This window comes from Drosophila tropicalis, unplaced genomic scaffold, assembly GCF_018151085.1.
Source record: "Drosophila tropicalis isolate 14030-0801.00 unplaced genomic scaffold, ASM1815108v1 contig_1187, whole genome shotgun sequence".
NCBI lineage: Eukaryota > Metazoa > Arthropoda > Insecta > Diptera > Drosophilidae > Drosophila > Drosophila tropicalis.
Genome location: NW_027172559.1, coordinates 1287210 through 1303069, shown reverse-complemented (window position 1 = coordinate 1303069; position 15860 = coordinate 1287210). Strand labels below are relative to the sequence as shown.

At 32.9% G+C, this 15860-nt stretch overlaps 1 protein-coding gene across 1 annotated transcript; it reads right to left on the bottom strand.

The window, feature by feature from the left end:
• Positions 1-2894: 2894 nt before the first annotated feature.
• On the bottom strand, positions 2895-15722 carry GlcAT-S (Glucuronyltransferase S). Its single transcript, XM_068288334.1, is given in 6 exon segments — positions 2895-3841; positions 3908-4028; positions 4030-4260; positions 4322-4584; positions 4648-4920; positions 14876-15722. Coding segments are annotated over 6 exon segments (1296 nt in total). The 5' UTR covers positions 15222-15722; the 3' UTR covers positions 2895-3779.
• Positions 15723-15860: the final 138 nt, after the last annotated feature.

Here is a 15860-nt window from a genome sequence, read left to right as displayed (position 1 = left end):
CTGTATTTGTCGGCTATTTTATTTATATACAAACACATTTAATATACTTTATCGATTGTTATCGTTTGAATTCATTGCATTGCATTCTATTTTGTAAGTCTACAGGCTAGAGATGTCGTGAATAAATAGTATATTTCTTGATGCTCAACTTATAGGCTTCCTTGCCCTTAAAGCGACTTTTTCTCCAAGCATTGTAAAACATAATCATTGTACGTGTAATTAGTTTGTGTGTGTGTGTGTGTCCAGCAATGACCATCCCCAATGTATGTGTGTAGAATTTATTTTTCTATTTAACAAAAAAGGAACGCCAGAGTCACACACACATACACCTCCCCCTCCCCAAAGGACACACATATGTAAATAATTAAGTACTTTGGAATACACGCACAGGTCAAACATCCATTTAAGTGAGAATTGTATATAATTGACTGTTGAGCTGATCACACGCATGCCAAAATAATCGAGGGGTCCCCATAAAGTTTGTTAAACACGAGAACAATTTCATGAAAAATGTTTGTATTTTAAAGCCTAGTTAAGAAACACTTTGCTATATTTTTAACTAGATAATAAATTAATTAATAAACGCTGGTTATAGTATTCCGATCCAACGAATTGTCAAACTTGATCTCAATTGGTAAATAAAATCTTGTCGATATCGACTCGGCGAGAGGCTGATCTAAAAAAAAATATATAATCTTTGAGAAAGTTGAATTAAATGAAATTTTAAAAACCAAAATTAATGAAATTGCCTTTTAGATTGATTTTAATTCTTTCAAATTTAAGTGGCAGTTGCCCTTTCCCGTCCCATCACAGAGCATTGACATAATTGGCTATGTCCTTTCTTAAAATATTTTTCAACTTTTCACGACAAACTTCTTAAACACTCCTCGTTCGCTGTGGCACTTATCGCAAATCGTTATCCTTTCACCATTAACTGGCTGAGGCCAGTCTTGGAATTGCGCATTAGTAATAATAATTTACCCAAAACTATTGTTGTTGCTCTTGCTGTGGTTGTTGTTGTGCTTAGCTGTTAGCTCAATCAATAGTCAAATTTCAATTTAGTTGTTGTTCGTGACTGCATAGGCATTGATTAGCGCTTGATTATTGTCCTGATGTAGTTGCTGTTGATTCGATGGGATCCCTTATCCTGCCCCACCTCGATTGCCCTTTGTGGAAATGTCATGTAATTTGTTTGTTCGCACTGAAGCCGTTAAATATAGTAAAATTAACTTGTTAAAATACATAAGCCCACTCCCTGGAGAGTGTAAAGACAAGTTATTCATAGTTGTTGTCAGATTTTTGATACATCATCAAATGAGCTGATTTCTTTCTCATACTATATGAAATGGAAAAGTGACACAAGCATTAAAAGTCAAATGCTAAAAACACAATAAATACTAAACAACTTACCTTCAATTCATATTACTTAACAATGAAGAAGTCGGTAAGTTTTCCAGGAAAGATTGAATAAAAGTTTTAAACCAAACCTATTTATGATCAGCAAAAAGTCTTGAAAGATCCTGTGAAGATTCAAGATATATTTGAGGATAAATTTGATTTCGAAAGATTTCCTAATGGATCCTCTACGAAGCCACAATTCTATTGCTGTCCCTCGAGTCCATCGATCATATCTGATTTATCCATTGATGTTGGCATAGATGATAGAGACATTCGTCCTCGAAGAAAACCTTCATTTACTCGAGGATACTCTACACGTTTCACATCTCCTCGTATGCCAAGGTGTCGGTGTAAAATACAGCGAAAACTTTCGCAAAAAGTTCCTTTGGCAAGATGCAGAGGACTTAGTGGCAAGTGGAAACCTTTTAATGGAAAAAACATTCCACAATCTAAAAATAAGTAAAATTAAAACCATGTTGTAGTAATCATATGAAATAAAGGATAAAATAAAATACTTGTATCTGTATTGGGACTAAAATGAGACTTAATATATGAAACAATCAAAAAGTGGAATGGATTTTGTTTATCAGGATGAATGGTCAATAATTGTATCTTATCCTTAAATACGAATTTTTCGCTCAAGATTAGATTTAGTAGAATGTTTATGATATTCGATATAATTCTACTGTTACAGGACCAGTGGAGGACTAAGTCAACAATCCAAAAACCAAAATATCAGTTTTCAGATCAAATATGATTCGGTAAAGTAACGTTTTTTCAATTTCTAAGCGATTTTGAAAAGCAATTCATCAAATAAATCGAAAAAAAGGCAATTTTAAAATGGCATCAAACATTTCGAAATGTATAAAAACTAGTTTCGATCAGATTTTTGAAAAAAATTATGATTATGATATACGAAATTGGCAAAGAAAATTTACTTCCCGAAATTTAAATGCAGATTGAAAGTCTTTATTCAAACTAATGTAATTTTCAAGTACTCTAAATATTAAAGACTGAATTCAGGTTTATTTGAATACTTAGCTATCCTTTAACTGAGGCTTGAAAGTATAACTTGATAGTTGACATGGTTTACATTCAAGTAGGAAAAGAAGTTTGTAACGAGTCTGTACTGGCAAAGTTAGTAGTTAAAAATTTTGAGAATTTTTGAAAGTAAATTTTCGTCAATTTACGAAATTTTCTAAATGAATGAGTGCTAAATCGAGTTGACTCGTGGCAATCCTGGTAATCCTGCACTGCGTGAAAATCTAGGAAAGTAAATCCTTACCTTGTATGAAGTCCCAAGACTCGTTTAAAACGGATTTAAATTGTATTTAAAACGAAGTAAGTAAAGGAAAATAGTTCCTCAAAATCGACAAAACAAAAAGTAGAGAGTTTATTGATAACTTTATTTTATGGTCTTTAAAAATTAATTAAACATATTTACCCATCTTCAAGCCAAAAAAGAAACTAAATAAGAATAAGTAGACATTTTAAAATCAATTTGAAGAAAGCTTTAAAAAACTAGCATTTATTTGATTTGGTTTTCTTTGTATGTATGTATGTGATAATTTTAAAAGTTAATTATTAGTTTAGTCCACACATTCGTTAATTGCTATTTAAAATATTGTTGTTACTCTAGTTAAAACTAAATCTACATCATTATTGAATTCGTATTGGCTCATTATTGAAACGCTTGCCTTACCCGAAATGTTCCCTGATTTATGTATTACACCTCTCTCTCTCTCTCTCTCTCCCTTAATGAAAACAAAATAAAATGCTAAACTTAATTTAATTGAAATCAATGTGCATGATATGTAACACTCAATAGTCAAATGAAAATGTGTGAAAAAGTTAAACTTTTCATTGTTTCAATAATGAGCAATTTGAAAGAGAGAACATAGCACATAATGTAAGTAGATATAACTTTTGAAGCTTTTCCTTTCAAGTACCAAGTACAACCTACTAAACTTATAATTTAAGCCTGTCAATTACAGTTGTCTTTGTTAAATTAAAAGTTGTATGTTTCTTTCAACTAATGACATGAGAGATTTTTGATAAACAAAAGTTACCATATCACAAATGGGAATAAAATTAGATTAAAACTATTTAACATTAATAATTAGTTAATTTTGTTTTTGTCTTGTTTTTCGGTTTCTTCATTAACAATATGAGAAGTGAAATGAAATGAAAGAACTAAAAATAAATTGTGCATTTTGTTTGTCAAACAATTGTAAGCTATTTCTAGATAAGTTCTATATATTAGCAGCAGCAAATAGCAGCCGATTCGAGAGTTTAGTAGATAAATATATATTTATATATATATGTATATATAGTCTATGAGTATTTTCACTGTTGCATTTAAATCCAAAAACCGCAAGGACTCAGCTCAGAATCAACGAGTGTGACTTCTCTTTGCCATTCTTACTGATCAGTGCAATGGGACCTGAAATATTAAGGAAATTTGTAAAGATTTCTCGTATCATTATCCATTTGCATTGCATTTAGTTACCTTCATTATCTGAGGCACTGGCCACACCCATTACTTTCAATGCCCTAAATAAAGCACCCAAATTGGAACGGCCATCCATATATTTAGCTTCTAAACGGACAATGGGAGCCTTTTTTGTTTTTAGTTTGTGTGTGCCAGACTAGAATTTCAGTACAATTATTACCACGTGGCTCAATTTGATCGATATGCAAATTGATGCTACGCAGAAATAGATCCTCCTCATAGCCCGGTTTATAGGGCATATTCACATTGGGATACTGTGACATATAATTCAAATTCACAGCAAATCCAGCCATATCTACAGGCCAACGGCGACCGGCTATCCAAGAGTCGAGGAAAGCAACAACTTTACCCTAAAAAAGAAAAGGAAAATTAGTTGAAATCACTTTCTTTTGAAAACTGAAAAAAACTTACCTTCCGCACCACTGGTCCACTCACAGCATAGTCAGCTATTAGACCCACTGGAAACATGGATACACGCTGTGTGGGCCTTATCTCATCGAAGAGACGCAAATCATAGGTATTGTCATCGTCACCAAAGTATAGAATGCCATTGGTTAGATTGTTCTGCCTTATCCATTGTAGGGCAGCTCTACGATTGGCTACGCCCCTGGGCGCTGGTTTTGAACCACGAAATTTACTGGGCATAGGACTTGCCATATGGGTAAAGGGAATGCCTGAAAATATTCATAAATTCTAATTTATGTTCACAATAAGTTAATTAATTTGATATGACCCACCAAAACGATTTAGCAATATATCGATAAACGTATCGCATCTCTCATGATCGTTGGCCACCAGCCAATGTATGTGTGGAACATGGAGTAAAGTGTGAGCCAGACGTGTCAATTCTGGTATCTGTTCACGTCTTGGATATGTGGGAGTAACAAAATAGATCACAGGCAACTGGGCGTATACGTTACGCGGCTTATCTTGCATATAGACACGTCGATCCTCATGACTTTCGCTACAAATGTGCAGAGATTCGTTGATTGCATGTGAATTTGTACTATCTGGAATAGAAAATCAAATATTTTGGTTATTATAAAAATCGTTTTTTAAAGTTACCAACAAATTAGCATAAACATTCTGTTATTAAGAGTTTTCTCTTTAGCACCTTCTATTTTGGGTTATACAATTTGTTATTACATTTATTGTATACTTATTTACACGTGTGTGAGTGCTTTTTTCGTTATATTTATAATTTGTCTAATTGCTTTGCATGTGGACTGAAAGTTAACGCCTAATGGCCAGACACTTGAGAGCAATTTACTTTGACCTTTGAGATTTTGTTGTGTACCTAAGTACACAGATACTACAATACATAGTCTATATAAAGTATATATATGTATAGCAGATCTTGCTTTATTTATAAATGCTATAATATGTTCAGTTTAGCCTAATTGACCTCATATACATTCTATAAATATTATTTGGTGCGTGTTTAAGTATCTTGATAATTATCGTAAATTGTACTGATTTTCAAGTGATTGTTATCATTTGACTTGTATTAGACTCTTGAAGTACTTAAATTTCGCTCTAACAAAGTCTTTAAGCTATATTCTAGACGAATCTAAAGTACAGATTAGCAATTATAACAGTTTGAAGACTCGCATTGACAATCTATATAGCTTATCTTCGTGAATGTTGAATAGATAATAAATTACAGACAATTTAAAACTTTTCACATCTAACCCACATAAAGAGCAATATAAATAGAATATAAGGTCATGGATCCGAAGAGATCTAAAGACCTAAATAAACTTTTGTATACATATATCATCTTAAGTACTCATCATAATGGCAATTTCTCACAGAAAAAGAATTTTGTTTTTGCTGTGAACTATAAACATAGCTAAAGCCAACAAAACCAAAGAAAATCTAGCAAAATCTATAAATAAAATGAAAATACAAAACACCTCGAAATTGCAGAACTTGGAAATGAAATCTTAAAATTCTGTTTACTTTTCAATAAAAGAATAAAATATATTTTAAAATGGGGTTGAAATAGGCAAAAAAATATGTATTTAAAATTGTTTTTCCCTCTATTATCTTTATTAAATATATGTAATGGCTATGAAGTACATTTTAGCACCGCAAAACTAAAACACAATCTAAAAATCTATGAGACGACAATTGTTCTTAAAAATGCTTATTCTAATGTTTATATTTCTTGCACAACATTGGCGACTTGATATTGCCGTTGTTATAATCTTAAGTGCTTTTCCACAGAGTGTGGACGCATGTTTTGTTTGGTTTTTGAGCCATACTTGAAATATGAATCTGTATCAGCTATTTCTGTTTAATGTTTTGTATATTTCTTTGATCAATCTGATTTGGTGAAGCCATTTAAAATTTGTGTTTACCTAAAAAATTAAAAAAAAAATATGTTTAATTTAAAATTGGTTTGTTTAGTTGATTGAATTCTAAGAAAACTTTATATTTCGATATTATCTCAACTAAATATTTCTTATTTCAATGAAAATGCAAACAATAAATTTTCAAGAAAATTTGTCAAAGGCTTTCTTCGTTTTTACAAAAAGGACTAGCCAGTAATTTTTTACTTTTATAAAAAAGAGACATTTCATACCAGGATTTTTTTTAACAATTACTTTTTTAAATCAGTTTTTTCCTAACTCGATTCAAAGATTTACTAAATGATTTATGTCCTCAGAATGACCTCAGTCAGAATAGAAGTATTAATTTATTGCTGAGAAAGGATGTCCTTAATGTCCTTAAAACCAATACCAGATCTTAAGAAACAGTTAGAAAACCATTTTTTTAACTTTTTTCAAAAAAAACAATAACAATAACTCAAAAATTAACTGGCTGAAGCAAATCTTTGACCCATTTTTACCCATACAAACTTGAAGACTTTATGGGATTCATCTGGTAATACGAATAATTACACTCCAAATGGTTTATGCTTTTATTATTTTGACCAAAGGTGTTTATACATACATATGTTTGCTTGCCTACAAAAGTGATGTGGACAAAAGAAAAAGTTGATTACCTAACTGTATGCCCTTAATTTACTATAACTTGTATATAAATTAACTCTGACATTAATGTGTGTTTAAAAAGAAAGTTACCATAAACGCGTGCGCTGATTCTAATGAAAGGAGCATATAAAAGCCATTAAAGCACCTCATAATAAATTTACCAACAACTACGAAAAGGGGTACTACATAGGATGACCAGCCAAATAAAAAGCACGCAAAGAAGCATTAAAACAATTCTACACACACACACACACACACACACAAATCAAGATCTATTAGTGCCGATAACTTTCACGTGTGCCCAAATTTCAAATAATGCATATAATTTTCTTTTTATTGTGGTTATTACTGGAATATGAAACTCATTCTGACCCCTTGGAGGTCGAAATCCTCTGATAAGTAATTAAATATTGACATGGGAAAAACCGAAATGCAAATTCCTTGGACACAAAAACCTCAAGGCTGAAGCCAAAAACCTAAGTAATATATCAATATTTGATTAATGGCCATAAAACGTGCTCGTCCATTACCATATGCTTTGATGGGTTGGTGGTCATATCCATCAAACAAATAAAATATTTGCCATTATGATACAACAAAAATTGCGGCCCATAGATAAACGCAATGTGTCTGGCCCGTGTGACAGTAATTTCCCGTTTGGTATCTTTCCCACTCAAAAGATAGACAAATGATTATTATATTTTCATCATAAATTGATGTCATATCTGAGCGTAAATAAACGTTTGTGGCCACCCTCAGCTAATTAAGGCCTATTGAGAAATCCCCACCCTCACGCCAAGTACTTGACATTTCGCTTTATTAGTCACGTATTTGTACTGCTACGATTTGTTTTATATCAATATAGATTTAACTACCGCTTCCAAAAGTCTCCCCCTTAGGATAAGAGATTAGGACTAATAAGTAAGTATTTTATGATTATGCAACCTTAATAAATATTCACTCACTAAGGAATTGATTAAAATGGAAGCAAACATAAAAAAAAATAATCGAAAATTAAGTATTCATCATTTCCGACAAAAAGTCATAATCAATATCATAGTAACTGATAACAGTAAAGGCAGTATGTATGTACCTAAGATCCCAATTTTAGATTTTATTGCCACGTTTTTTCAAGTGTGCCACCTCGCCTCGTGATAATAATGATAGGTATTGAGAGTTTTTTTTAGTTGAAGTTTTTGTTCAATCTACATTGAAATCTATTGAAATATGCCGCAAGATTCTAATATGCCCAAGTTTTATTCTTGTTCACGTTGTGATGTGAGTGTAAAAGGGAAAATTTCAATACAGGCTTTCCTTTAGTGGATAAGGATGTCCGTGATGGACATTACAAAAAATGAAAGTCAATTTTCAGATCTGTTCTCGTTTCCGAATCGATTTCAAATCGAGAGCAATTCTGCGCTGTTTTCGAATTCGCTGTTTTCAATTTTGAGTGGAATGTCATTCGTTTTCGAAGCTATTTTGTTGGCCTTACAGGATTATGAAACATTTTAATTATGTAGGTATGAATTTGTTTGACAAAATCAAGTTTATCGTATTTCAGCAAATGATCCTAACAAAGCTTTTACGCCAAACAGTTACTACTAACTTTTCCCATCTTATAAAGATTTTGCTATTTACATAAATTAATGTCTTTAGTGTTTATATGTTTTATATTTATTATTTATATAAATCAGCCAGCAACTTATTGTAAGATATTGCCTTCTCTTCAGCCTGTGGATGGTCCTTTGGCTCGCAAGGGGTCTAGGCAGCCTGTTTGCATGTGTCTGCCGTTTCCACGTTAATATCATGAGGTGGTGAAGCGCCTGGGATTAACCATGGGCACCCTGTCATCTGTCCCAGAACTTTGTTTTGAAACGGTTTTACCTTTTTTCTATTAGAATCTGCACCCATTCCCCAGATTTGGACTCCATATCTCCAAGTAGGAGCTGTTATGGGATTATATAGTGCCCGCTTGCATCTTAGATGAAGCAATTTGCTTTTGCCATTTATCTGTCAGTTTAGTTAGAGAGGCTTCAATGTGATCTTTAAAAGTAACGCGTTTGTCTAGGACTACTCCCAGGTATTTTTGCTTCTGTTTGTAGCCCCTTTCCGTTAAGCCATCCACGAAATGAATGTTTTCTTCTCAATGTGAAGCAGATATTCAAACCTTTGGCCTCCTTTACTATTATACTCCATCTGCGAACCCAGCTCTCAAGTGGGTGGTAATATTTGTCGACCATTAAAAGTGGCCTAATCATTTCGATTAAACGAGAGGAAAAAAGAACATTGTTGGTTGCATGCTAAGAATAATTCTTCTAAACTAACGAACCAAATTATCCACTTATAGTTGGAATTGTCCTTAACATTATGGAGATTAATAGAAAAATATTTAAAACGATTTGAAACCGAATAATTTCACTCAGAATCAGAAGTGAGAACAAGTCTTAAATCTGATTCCAGCAAAACATATTCGAGATTGGAAACGGAAACTGGCCTGATGTTCTTACATTTCAAAATTATTAATTATTAGTTATGGTAATTAGCAAAGGGTATTATTTATAAATTGTAATAAATTTCTTTCTTCCTCATCCTTAATCTGGTGGCTCCTATCCAAAAATTAGACATATTTTGCTGTTTATTTTGTAGCTAATTAAAAATTTTCTTGTACAGAAATGAATTACAACAAGGTAAAAATAATAATGACAATTTTCTTTATTTTTATATTTTAAATATTCCAAATCGTGTAGTTATCTTCTTGAACTTTGGTCTCTCTTTAGAACAAGTGCAAGTTTTTCCAAACAGAAACTAAGCGTGACAAAGTTGCTGAAGCCTTCCCCAACAATTACTGAACCGCAATCATAGTTTCGTCTTTGAAAAATAAAGTTGTCATTACTTAGGTACCGTGTTCTTTTGGTGCACCAAATTAGTCATAGTTAGTAATTAAACTGATTGTTAACATGAGCATTAATTCTAGGTAACGGTGTGAAATCCAAACACATGCTAATCTATTCATCAGTATGAATCGAGAAGTACGAAAATGAATTGCAGATTTTTAATTGACATTTTCAAGCTACTGCTTAGAGATAATTACCAAGTACTAAATGATACAATATCTTCATATGGGAACATTCGTGTTTAAGGGTCTTAAACAAGTTGACTAGCAAATAAAATCAAACATAACAACTTTTTATATTTATGGCAATAAAGAAGCCTTTAATAATAAACATTTTCGACTTGTGAATTTATGGGATAAAAGTCTTTAGTTGATACATTATTGTTGTAGTTTTTGCTAGTCATTCAAGCCAACTCAAGTTAAATAGCTGAGATTATTAGAGTCATGGAATGAATTTGTTAATCTTAGTCTACAGCTGAAGGGCAATTCAAGGCAAATTATTACAGATCATGGATTGCATGATTGTGATACTTGCCTAGGGTATCTGAAAGTCGCCATTTCGATCTAGTTTTGCAAATTTTCTCCGCTTGTTTTCCCATTCGGAAATTCTAAATATTTACATGTTTAGAAAAATTTGCTGTATTCCTGCCTTCAACTTTGGCGTGTCGGAAAGTGCTTCGAGAATAATAAATACCGATGTGCAATTGCAATGGCCATTTGAAATGCACTCGACACGCGCAATTGGAAAAAAAAAATCTTAAATCGCCTGATTAAAGTGCAAATAACAAAAGCATGAGAGAATAAGTATATGTCTACTATATAGTATTCAATCTCTTTAGATGATAAAAGTGAACTGCCAGACCGTATATCTTGAGTTTGGCGCTTTCAAATTTGTGTTTGGATAATTGGTTTTCATTTTTGGCAACAAAAATAAGCCAACTAGACGTTTAGGCAGAAAGCAACAAACAACTTTTTCTAAAGAAAATAAAACAAGCTGCAATAATAAACAGAAACCGGTGCAGTTATGAAATATAATACAGTAAATTCCTAATATAAAAAACTTTAAGCCAAATATAATGAATTTTATATGTAATCTTTTAAAAAACCTAATAAAAACTCATAGCAATTTTTATTAGAGGTAAAAACGAATTTTGTTGATCTTCTCAGTTTCGTTATATCAAGGTTTCACTGTTAACACAGTGGAAATTGTCAAATGACTCAGCTTCATAAGATATTGCAATAATCAAAGAAAGTTTTGATTACTCAGCAAACGACAAAGTGAAAGAGGTTAATGAACTCGAAAAACCAATCCCCATCCAATATGCAGAATTCAAGGTCTTTCAAAACAGAAAAAGATTTTTAAGTAATTTAAATTTATTCCCAATTCATTCATTCCAACGCTCCAAAAGGCAATGACTAAATTGATAAATACTCTTCGTAGTTAAGTACATAGAGGAATGGCAGGGCGTTATACTTTAATCAACAATATTTATAAGTAAGTATATACAGTGGTGGTCAGTAGGTTAGCCTCCTTTTTTTAAACTTTGAATATGATTTTCTTGGCTCCCCGAGAAATTTAATAAAGAAATTTTTTCAGCTATTTGTTGGTTATTGTAATTATTGTCATGTCAGCTTTCGACGTTTTTTCTACAGGTGCATTGGAACAAAAAGACCCTTACCAATATCCGGTCAATAGTTTAGCCTAGTCTCTCCAAAATCTTTAATATTATAGTTAGACATGTGTCTTCTTTGAAGAAGTTGTAGATCTAGGCAATCTTAGATAAACTGCATACCAAAAACATTCAATTTAGCCCTGGTACTTGTTTTGAGGCCAATTGAATTCAAAGTTAAGAAAAGGGGTTAACCTACTGACCACCACTGTATACATATGTAAGTAAGTTTTTCGTTCTTAAACTTTATTTTTGATCTTATCGGCTCTCAAGTTCCTCAGTTACTTGGGAGCCGATAAGATCAAATTGATGAAAATCAATAAGGAATATTTCATCAGTAATTAATTGGTTATTGTATTTGGATGATCACCTGTAAATGGAATGTTTAGGTGTTTTTATATTATGAACACTTTTCAAAACAGTTTTACTCGAACTTTTTTAAACCTATTTAATCGTAATTTTTGGATTTTTGTATGTAATTTCTAAGTTTTTTTCGGCCGACGACATTTTAGGGCACTTATTTTTACTGAAGTACTAATTTTCTTGAACTATGAATGAAAGTCAAATCTTGCATTCAAGGCCTTGCTCTGGGTGTATTCTACACTATTCTGCACACGAAGTTTGGTAGCTTGTCCTAGGTGTTCATAGAGAGAGATGCACTGAAGGATGAACAGATGTAGCTAGAACGATGCTCATCAAGAATATATATATCCTTTTTTCAGCATATTACCCTTCAAGTGCAGGGTACAAAAAAAACAGAAGTGTGTCACTTTTGCGCAAATTTTCGGGGTAATAGCCTTCTTAAGTAAGCCTACTAAAAGCGATAAGAAGCGATAATACGAATTTTATGAACGCCTCTGAACCTGAAGCTATTTGGTTCAAAAGTAAATAAACTTTGGCAACTTGAGGTGCGAAAAATTTACGATCTTATATTTTAAACTTAAACTAAGCAGTTGGCTGATTAAAAATGAATTATCCGAATACGAAGGCGTCAAAATTGATTCAAAAGAATGAGTCCATATGCAGTTTATCAAGAGTTGGAGGAGGGGCTAGGGTAAAATTTTCTTCTTTGAAAATATTCATTTATGATCTATATTATGATATTTTTAAGAATATTTGTAGAAAACAGAACTCAACTAAGTCTTATGCTTATAAATAATATATAAATTTCTATAATTGCACACAACTTAAACTGTAAATAAAATTACCGTGTGAGTGCTTTCGTGTCAACTGTGTCCATGACCGTGTCCATGTCTTAAACTGTGTCCGTGTCACTAACAAATCAATAGATATCATCTAGCCCCGCCCTCGACAAGTCACTGTGCACTAAATTAGCTAATGAATAAAAAATTGTAAATGCCCATGGAAGCGAACCGACGATCTGGAAATGTTTTTGTGGGCCATAAAAACGCAATATACCTATTCATCAATAAACAAAAAAAAAAAAAAAAAACAGCAAAAACAAAAATGACAATGCTCAACAAATTAAACCAATTACGGTTAAATAATAAAATACAGTAAACCACAAATATGTCAATATGTTACATATGTACATATGTATACCACGATTCGAAAAGTTACATCATATATATGTATTCACACCATGCCATGTGATTAGAGGAAACAGCTAAACCATTTCGCCCACCAAGAGCCACTTTTGCCATATGGTGAGGGGGAGGGGAAAAGGTGTAGACAAGTGGCACAAAGCCTCGTAACAGAGATAGAGAGAGAGAGATAGATGAATGTTTGCAGGTTAGTTAGTCTGTTCGGCATTACCAAGTGGCTGGATTTAGTTTGGGCCAGGTCGACCACCCTAGAAACTATCACAAAATCTTAGAAAGGCGTACAAAGAATCATTTAGTTTATCGTTCGCTTATTTGATATGACCTTCTGCGATTGAAATCTATTAACACACAAATTTCTCAGATTGTGATAATTAATAGAGAAGGTCACAAATAATATGAGGCAGGCAACTGTCACGACACATTTATTCCCTAATAAATTTATTTCTTCAGAATTATTCAAACGATTTGACAAGTTTGTTAGGCACACAATTCAAATTATCAAAAGTTTAATATCCATAAATTTATGTTTTTGTTTAATGACCTAAGTAAGTACTATATCTTTTAATGTTTTATAATTTGATTAATCAAGCTGATCATTTGGAAAAACTAAAAACATGGTTTAAATAATAAAATCAAAAAAGATTAACAAGAGATTATTTTCGTTTATTATTTTTAATTTCTTTAAAGCTCTTTGATTTAATAGTAGTAATTGTTAGATTATTGTTTTAAGGCTTAAAATGTGTTTGTTTAAATGTTTTTTTTTTTATTAATTATATAATTTATTGTTTTGTTTGAGTGAAATTCGCGAAAATCGAAAGCCAATCGTTTAATAATGAAAATCTGTTTTCGGCCCAAAAAAACACATAATACTATGATTGAGTCGATTGCACTTTGTTTTGAGAAAAACGATTTTGAGTTTTAAAGTTTGGCCCACAGGAGAAGGAAGAGGAGGAGAACATTGCCTCAGAAAAAACTTCATTTCGAATATGAAAGTATTTCCAATTTCGAATAACCTATTCGGAACGATATTCTCAATAAGCTAAGTTAAGATAAACCCAACCCCTTCCAAGGAGTACACAAGAAATATAAACTGATAAGAAGTGCAATTAAACTTAACTTATTTTTATTGCTTTTTGCATACTGTTTTCTTATCGCACATTAATTTCATAGAATATTCCTTTTATATCCCACATTAAGGGTGATGTATTTGTTTATAAATTACTCAAAAAAAAAAAAAAAAAAAATATCTTGGAAACTTAGTTAGTTAGTTAACAAGTTGGAAATCTTAATGCCAATCATTTAGCTCTGATTTTTATGACAAATGTAGGTCCACCTTTATATAAGATAGCTTATCGCACACCACCCACACATACACACACACACACACAGACGGATAGAGTATTCACGTCTAGAAGGAAATAATAAAACAAATGAATCATTAATGAACTGAGCGGTTGGGTGTATGGCCATCGTGGATATTCCAATTTGATAACAAGTGCACTTGATTACCGATATCAGCTATCAGCAAAAAAAAAAAAAAAGGTGAAATAAATTAATTTACTTATCATACATATGTGTATTTGGGTTTAGTATTAAACTAAGAAAGCTAACCCAAATCGTGTAGAGTACTGCCTACTAACACAACAAAAACAAGAAAAAAGAAAAGTGAAAGCACGCGTAAAAATTCACTTTCCAAGTGTCGTGAGAATGCAAGCAACTGCCACCCATGAAAAGGGCACTGAAAAGTTAGACAAGTCCACAACATATGGCCACAATGGATATAGTAGCTCTTGGAGGTCGGGTCTTGACTTTTGACATTCCTTTTGCTAGTGACTCACCTAGACCATTATGTGCTCCATACACAGCATCCTCGGAATCATCTACATTCGCATTGCCCAGACCGAGAGTAAAATGATTCTCGCTGTTGAATGTGAAATAGAAGAAGACAAGAAAGAATCCGACAACACAGATAACCGGCAGCCAGCAGCGACGTCTCGATGACACAGATGAGGCGGGACGAGGACGAGACCAGCGTGGGGGCATGGTCATTGCAGCAGGAGCTGCACCACTACGGCCACCGCAGGGTGTCGATACGGCAGTAGTCGGAACCTTACAGTTTTCGATATCCTCGTCGTCGTCGGAAGTTTGCGGCTCGAGTGCTTGATAATGGGGGGCACTTGGCATTGTGCAACTGATTGCGGGTCGCTGGAGGACGCGGCTTACGGTCCGGATTCGAGGGATAAAAGGATGCTACCAAATAGGATGGTTAGGCATGGCAACTGATGATGATGATGATTATGGTGGGTGAACCAGCGCCCAGCTGCCTTGGCCATTTGTTGGTAGACACTTTTCCCACTCACTTCTCCACCCAATCACAATTTTAATTTTACTTTTTTTTGTTATACAATTTCCTTTTCATTTGCAAGCCCACAAAAAATTATGCAAATTGCCAATCGACGTTTCGCGGCTTTCGTTTGGGTTTTTGCTTTTTGTTTTGTCACTTAGAAATTTCGTCTTGCCTCAGACGATCATTTAAAACGAACCGAAATTAGAAGAAGAACGCAATCAAATTAATGAGCTAAATTTGAATTCTTGTTTAGCATTGTTTTTGTCTGCTTTCAATTTGTTGTGATTTTTTTTTTTTTTTTTTTTTTTTTTTGCGTCGTTTGTTGTTGTTCCGACGAGTTAGACTGTAGCACTAAAAAAATAAATCGTTACGTATTTTCTTACGTGCTTTCCAATTGGACCTAATCGAAAGCGTTTGCACTTCACTGCATTTTCAATCGAATGTTTTATCGAACACAAAACGTAGAATAGGGCTTC